We start from the raw sequence: 7404 nt of genomic DNA, 5'->3' as shown, positions 1-7404 counted from the left end.
CAGTAAAAGCTTGCAAGGAATCATGAATCCAGTGTCTTTACAGAGCATAAACATGGTGTCAGAAGTTGTGGTTTGGTCGTGTGCTAAAGAGCTTCCAACGAAGTGGTAAGATGAAAGTTTTCTCAGTACTTTGAGGATGTAGCAAGCGACCAGCTAGCATTGTTCAGCGATCGTAGCAAAGGCTACGACTATTTTGGAAGGATTCCGTAGACCGGAACCATTGGTATTCAGTGGAAACATTGCTGAGAAGTGGCGCCAAGTGCGATAGGAGAAGGATCGTTGAGTGCGAGAGGAACTGACCTGAAAAATAGGATCATGGCCAAGCTTGAAACCTGGATCCCCCGTAGCCAGTTACCAAGATTACGTGAAGTACCCTCAGAAGGTCTGCTAGAAGATGTTAATGCAGCACTACGGACGATACCTACAACCACGATTACCGACACTAACAAGCTGATCTACAATACGGCAGCAGTGATCAGTAAGATGCTTGGCTACAAGTTGAACAGCCACGAGGGGCAGTACCCTCCATGGAGAAGGAGGCTAGAGAGCAAGATCAAAGTAGCACGGAGGGAGGTTAGCCAACTAACGGAGTTGCAGAAAGGTGCGGCAAAGAAGGTGCATAAGAAATACAGCAAGCTGTCCATACCTGAGGCCTTGGAAACTGCCAAGCAAAGACTCACAGCCTTGGCCAGCCGCTTGAGGAGGTACACCAGAGAGATAGAAGGCAGGAGAAAAAAACCAGCTGTTCTCCACAGAACCAGCAAAGGTGTACTCTCAGTGGCAAGGGAACAATAAGAGAACAGCACCACCAAGGCTGGAGACGGAGCAATACTGGAAGAGCATATGGGAGAAGGACGCAACCCATAACGGCAATGCTCAGTGGCTAGTGGATCTGAGGGCAGACCATAGCGACCTCCCTGAACAGGGTCCAGTAACAATCACAGTGGCAGATATCCAAGAAAGGGTCTCCAGTATGAAGAGTTGGACAGCACCAGGGCCCGACATGGTTCACGCCTACTGGCTGAAGAAGCTGACTGCACTCCACGAGCGTCTGGGAGCACATATGAACCAGCTGCTAGTTAACGAGAGACACCCGGAATGGCTAACCGAAGGTCGAACGGTCCTGATCCCCAAGGACCCCAAGAAGGGACCGGTCCCATCCAACTACCGACCAATAACCTGCCTCAGTACTACATGGAAGCTCCTGTCAGGCATCATATAGGCTAAGATGAACAAGCACATGGGTCAATACATGAGTGGGGCACAGAAAGGGATTGGCAAGAATACCAGAGGCGCAAAACACCAGCTACTGGTAGACAGAACAGTCAGCCGAGACTGCAAAACTAGGCTGACCAACCTGTGCACTGCCTGGATTGATTACAAGAAGGCCTATGACTCAGTGCCCCACAGCTGGATACTGGAATGCTTAGAATTGTACAAGATCAATGGGACCCTAAGAGCCTTCATCAGGAACTCAATGGGGATGTGGCGTACAACACTAGAGGCCAACTCCAAGCCCATAGCACAAGTCACCATCAAGTGCGGGATCTACCAAGGAGATGCTCTGTCCCCACTGCTGTTCTGCATAGGCCTGAACCCCCTCAGTGAGATCATTAACAAGACTGGCTACGGATACCGACTACGGAACGGAGCGGTTGTCAGCCACTTCCTGTACATGGATGACATCAAGCTGTATGCAAAGAGTGAACGAGACATCGATTCACTGATCCACACTACCAGGCTATGCAGCAATGACATTGGAATGTCGTTCGGACTGGAGAAGTGTAGTCGAATGGTAACAAAGAGAGGGAAGGTAGTCAGAACTGAGGGGATTGAACTACCAGAAGGCAACATTGCAGACATAGAGGACAGTTACAAGTACCTGGGGATCCCGCAGGCGAATGGGAACCATGAAGAGGCCATTAGAAAGGCTGCAACCACCAAGTACCTGCAGAGGGTCAGGCAAGTCCTGAGGAGTCAGCTGAATGGTAAGAACAAGATCCGGGCCATCAACACCTACGCCCTGCCCGTGATCAGGTACCCTGCTGGGGTAATAGGCTGGCCAAAGGAGGAGATAGAAGCCACTGACATAAAGACAAGAAAGCTCCTTACCATGCATGGAGGGTTTCACCCCAAGTCCAGCACCCTGAGGCTGTACGCTAAGCGGAAGGAAGGGGGCCGGGGACTGGTGAGTGTCAGCACCACAGTCCAGGATGAGACAACGAACATCCAAGAATACATTGGGAAGATGGCCCCAACTGACCGAGTGCTCAGTGAATACCTCAGGCAGCAGAAACCCAAGAAAGAGGAGGGAAACGAGGAACCATCATGGAAGGACAGGGCCCTGCACGGTATGGACCACCGACAGATAGAGGAGGTGGCTGATATCCAGAAATCCTACCAGTGCCTGGACAAAGCTGGACTGAAAGACAGCACAGAGGCACTAATCATGGCAGCACAAGAACAAGCTCTGAGTACAAGATCCATAGAGGCTGGGGTCTATCACACCAGGCAAGACCCCAGGTGCAGGCTGTGTAAAGATGCCCCAGAGACAATCCAGCACATAACAGCAGGGTGCAAGATGCTAGCAGGCAAGGCATACATGGAACGCCATAACCAAGTGGCCGGCGTAGTGTACAGGAACATCTGTGCCGAGTATAACCTGGAAGTCCCAAGGCCAAAATGGGAGATGCCCCCAAGGGTGGTGGAGAATGACCGAGCTAAGATCCTGTGGGACTTCCAGATACAGACGGACAAAATGGTGGTGGCTAACCAACCGGACATAGTGGTGGTAGACAAACAGAAGAAGACAGCCGTAGTGATCGATGTAGCGGTTCCGAATGACAGCAATATCAGGAAGAAGGAACACGAGAAGCTGGAGAAATACCAAGGGCTCAGAGAAGAGCTCAAGAGGATGTGGAGGGTGAAGGTAACAGTGGTCCCCGTGGTAATCGGAGCACTAGGTGCGGTGTTCCCAAGCTAGGCGAGTGGCTCCAGCAGATCCCGGGAACAACATCGGAGATCTCTGTCCAGAAGAGCGCAGTCCTGGGAACAGCTAAGATACTGCGCAGGACCCTCAAGCTCCCAGGCCTCTGGTAGAGGACCCAAGCTTGAAGGATAAACCGCCCGCAGGGGCGTGCTGGGTGTTTTTATATATATATATATATATATATATATATATATATATATATATATATATATATATATATGACACACACACACACATATCCATTAAATGCATTTGCCTTGGTTACTAAAAAACTCAATCTGCATGTTGTCACTTACCTTTGTAGTTTCTTGAGACATCCCAGTAGAGGCCTCATTCCTCGTTTTGATACCATTATGTCCTCCAGGTTCAGCTGTATTTTCCTCTCTTTAGTCTGGCTGATTACATAGGACACGGCACAACAATGCTGAGGATCGAGAGTCTCTCTACTCAGATCAAGAGAGTAGTTCAGTTTATTCAGCAGGAAGAGGCAGGCTTCATGGGACTGAGACTCATAGAGGCATTGACATAAGAAAATTAAGTCAATTTCACAGTCCTCAGTGTGACTATGATCTACAAAGGTGGTCACCAGGTGTTTGAAGAACCAGCCAGACGTGTCTCTGAGCTGCTGAGAAGTAAACAGACTTTCTAACAGATCAGTGTTTTTCTCATTCAACATTCCACACAGGAAAGGGACCAAGTGTTTCATGTGTTTGTTTCCCTGAACCAGACACTGTTGTAGAACAAATCTGGTCATTTCTGGATTCTTCAAGAGCCACAGTGCTGCAAAAAATTCCTGAACTGTGTAGTGGAGAAAGGCACACAAGGGTTTCTTTACAGTTGGACCAACTTGAATTACAAGCATGTTCACAAAGTACAAATGAACATAGCTGCCAAGCTGGGGTACTGACATTAGGCTGACATTTTTTCCATCTGTTGCATGAAAAGCAGCCTCAGCTAAAGATAATATTGCATTGCACTGACTGGCGTGATTTTCAGATGTCTTGTCAACATTTCTCTGATTGCAGAAATTGAGGATATTGAGGTATATTTCGGTAACTGTGCAGGGATGTGAAGAGAAATCTGAGCCCTCAAAACTAAAGCAGGCAACCACCATCAGGGCGTACATGGGAACGTGGCAAAGAGAGAATAACTCCAAGTTACACAAAACTTTGTTGAAGTGGTCATCACTCAGATTCTTGGATAAGTACTCTCTGATGCCCTGTTCACTGAAGCCTTTCACTTCCACTCTGAGACAGTCCCAATCTAACAGGAAGTTTGCTGATTCGACCTCTGGTCTGCAGGTGACGATGATCTTTGCTTCAGGTAGAAGCGTCTTCTGTATGAGTGCCAGCACTACAGACTGGGTCGATTCAGGGAGGACATCTGGTACTCCATCAAAAATAATGGTAACACTGTCAGCATTATTCTTTATGTCCTCTAAGACCTCATCTTTGCCTTCATCTGGTTCACTGAACTTAATGAAGAGAAGATCCTCCAGTTTATGGACCTCTGTGAGGTTGGGTTTTTCTCTCATATCAAAGTAGAACAAGTAATCTAGATATTTGTTATTTTCCTCTGACCACAGTTTCAACATCTGATGGGCCACAGCTGTCTTCCCAGTTCCAGGTTTTCCTACCAAAAGGATTCTTCTTTCATATGTTTTCAGCAGTTCACTTGGGGAAGTTCCCTCTTTGTCCTCTGGTATGTACATCTTGAGCTTTTTAGGACGAAGCTTCCTGCTTTTCTTGATCTTTGATTTTTTTATTTTGGATAGTGAAGCCTGTTCTTGTGTGTCTAACACAAGTGAAGTATACGACAAGGAGCTCTGCTTGTTAAACATAACTTCTTTGGTTTTGATCCATAATCTTTCTGATAACTTTTGAGCTTTTGACTTCAACTTTAGCTGGTATTTGGGTACTAAAAGAAAAGCAGTTTAAGAGAAAAAAATGCAAAATAATCAATAGATTTCACTGACATTTTACTGGATACAAGAATTAAAATAATGAATGAATGAATTAAAATAATTTAGTTTGTTTAAAGATACCTTGTAAACATGTTGCATCTATATTGATGTCCTCCTTGAAGGAAAAGCAGCTGATCCAGTGGTTTAAGTCAAATAGGTCTTGTGAAAAGGAAGTGAACTCTGGATTTTCAAGAAGAGGTGACCTCTCTCTTGTTATGTCAATAATCCTGAGAAACTCATAGCATGCTGCTTCTCCTTTGTTTATGACAGAATCCACAACGGCTCCAGTTTTGGCAAATTCATTATGCCCTTTCTTTATTTTACTGACTTCTTCCTCTGAGAACACTCCTTTCTGGTAGAGTTTCTCCACAATCTCATTGAACCCCTTTAATGTTCTCACGAGGTTGTCTCTGGCACTCTTGACAAAATTTATCGCTGACTGAGATGTACAAGCCATTTTCCTTTACTTCCTGGATTTTGGGAGGTTCTGTTCAAAGCAAAAACATCAGGGTGAACAAATGTTGTTTATTTTAAACAAAAGATTAAAGATTTACCAAAAACCACTATGGGTTTTAGACTATATCCAACTCTAAATTATTTTGCACCTATATGACATTGAAATTGCTATTTAGTCATTTTTTCATTTGCGGCTCAGCCAAAAAAGAGAATTGCTGTTGTTTAAAGGTGACACTTGTTTCGTATTTTTTTGGAGGCAGATTTTGTTTGTTGTTTTGTAATGGTATGGCAATGGTACACCAGCCATTCTGAAAGTGTTTTAATGTTTTTCTGTGGGCATTGGCAGCTTTTTCACTCATTTCCAGTTCAGTTATGTACCTGATTGTTTTCAGAGGAATGTTTTTGTTTGTCAAACCACTTATTACCAACTGTTGGAGCTATTTGTTATTTATTTTTTATTATTTTAAATTTTATTTATTTGTTTGTTGTTAGTTTACTTATATTTGTGGGGTTATTTACAAGTTTTATTTGTAGGTTAATATTTGTTTCAATATTTTGGTTTTTTTTTGGCTATAAATAAAGAGACGGGTATAGGACCAGCATGCACTGGGGTGGGCCTATGGGTTTTTTTTTTTACCAGAGCAGGAGAAGCAGTTTCGGAGTGGCCGGTCATGCGTCGAGCAAATCTTCACCCTCCGCATGATCATTGAACAAACATTGGAATACCAAAGGAACATTTCTATTAATTTCATTGACTTCGAGAAGGCTTTTGACAGCGTCCACCGGCCGACTCTATGGGCTATCCTACGCCACTATGGAGTCCCTCAGCAGTTTGTAGATGCCTTTCGTTGTCTCTACTCCAACTCCCGTTGCTGCGTCCGGACGGATGACGGCTGCACAGATTTCTTCAAGATCAATACTGGCGTCCGACAAGGATGCGTGCTATCCCCTTTCCTCTTCCTGTTGGTAATTGACTTCATCATGCGACGATCAGTTGACCAAGCTGGCATCAGTGTGCCCTGGCACGAAGCGCGTAATCTCACTGACTTGGACTTCACAGATGACATCGCCCTGCTGGGCTCGACTCCGGAAGACCTCCAAAAGTTGACCGCGGCCCTGCAGAGGGAGGCGACGAAAGTTGGATTAAGAATCAGCGCCAAAAAAACCAAGGTACTCCGAGTTGGCTATGTACGTGCCCGCATTCCTGTCATGATCAACCAACAACGTGCTGAAGAGGTGGAGAATTTTACATATCTTGGCAGCATCATCTCGAATGACGGGGTCTCTGATCGGGATGTCAACGCCAGAGTAGGGAAGGCAGTTGGTGTCCTGCGACGTCTCCAACCTATTTGGAACTCGACCTCCCTGAATGTAAGGGTCAAGATCAGACTACTGAACTCTATCGTCTTCCCTACTGCACTTTACGCTAGTGAAACCTGGCGCTCAACAAGTGCAATTATTCAACACCTGAACGTGCTTCAACAACGTGGCCTGCAGCGAATCCTGAGAATTTCCTACCGGGACCGAATAACAAATGAGGAGGTCCTACGAAGAGCAGGCACCCGCCCATTAGCCGATGTTGTTGCAGAAAGGTGCTTCCGCTTTGCGGGCCATATTTTACGCCTACCCCCTCATTGCCCAGCTAAGATTGCCATGACATGGCGTCCACGCACTGGCAAGCGAAAGCAAGGCCGACCAAAGACCACATGGCGCCGAACATTCATGGACGATCTGAGAACTGTCGACATTGCCTGGGACGAAGCTGAAGCAGTCGCTGCTGACCGACATCGATGGAGATCACTAGCTGCCCGATGCGCCGCCCGGTGTAGGAGGAACTAAGTGCTAAGTAAGTAAGGAGAAGCAGCAGAAAGTAACAAAAAATGGATCTTGTTATTCCTTGCCAAACTGGATGAATAAACCATAAAAACGCAACTTTCAAGTTTGGACAGTGGACTTCTTTTGCCTGCATACAAAATATTATATCAGTGCAGCAATG

General features: G+C 45.9%; 1 protein-coding gene across 1 annotated transcript; it reads right to left on the bottom strand.

Annotated features, from left to right (window-relative positions):
- Positions 1-3199: 3199 nt before the first annotated feature.
- Positions 3200-6158, bottom strand: LOC120715187 (protein NLRC5-like). Its single transcript, XM_040002047.1, has 3 exons — positions 6046-6158; positions 5034-5439; positions 3200-4906 (listed from the first exon to the last, which is right to left on the bottom strand). Exons 2-3 carry the CDS (start codon positions 5407-5409, stop codon positions 3282-3284), a joined length of 2001 nt encoding a protein of 666 aa, XP_039857981.1. The 5' UTR covers positions 5410-5439; positions 6046-6158; the 3' UTR covers positions 3200-3281.
- Positions 6159-7404: the final 1246 nt, after the last annotated feature.

Source organism: Simochromis diagramma, unplaced genomic scaffold (genome assembly GCF_900408965.1).
Source record: "Simochromis diagramma unplaced genomic scaffold, fSimDia1.1 OVJJ01000701.1, whole genome shotgun sequence".
NCBI classification, from domain to species: domain Eukaryota; kingdom Metazoa; phylum Chordata; class Actinopteri; order Cichliformes; family Cichlidae; genus Simochromis; species Simochromis diagramma.
Note: the sequence above shows the minus strand (reverse complement) of the source record. Positions and strands in the feature narration are given on the sequence as shown.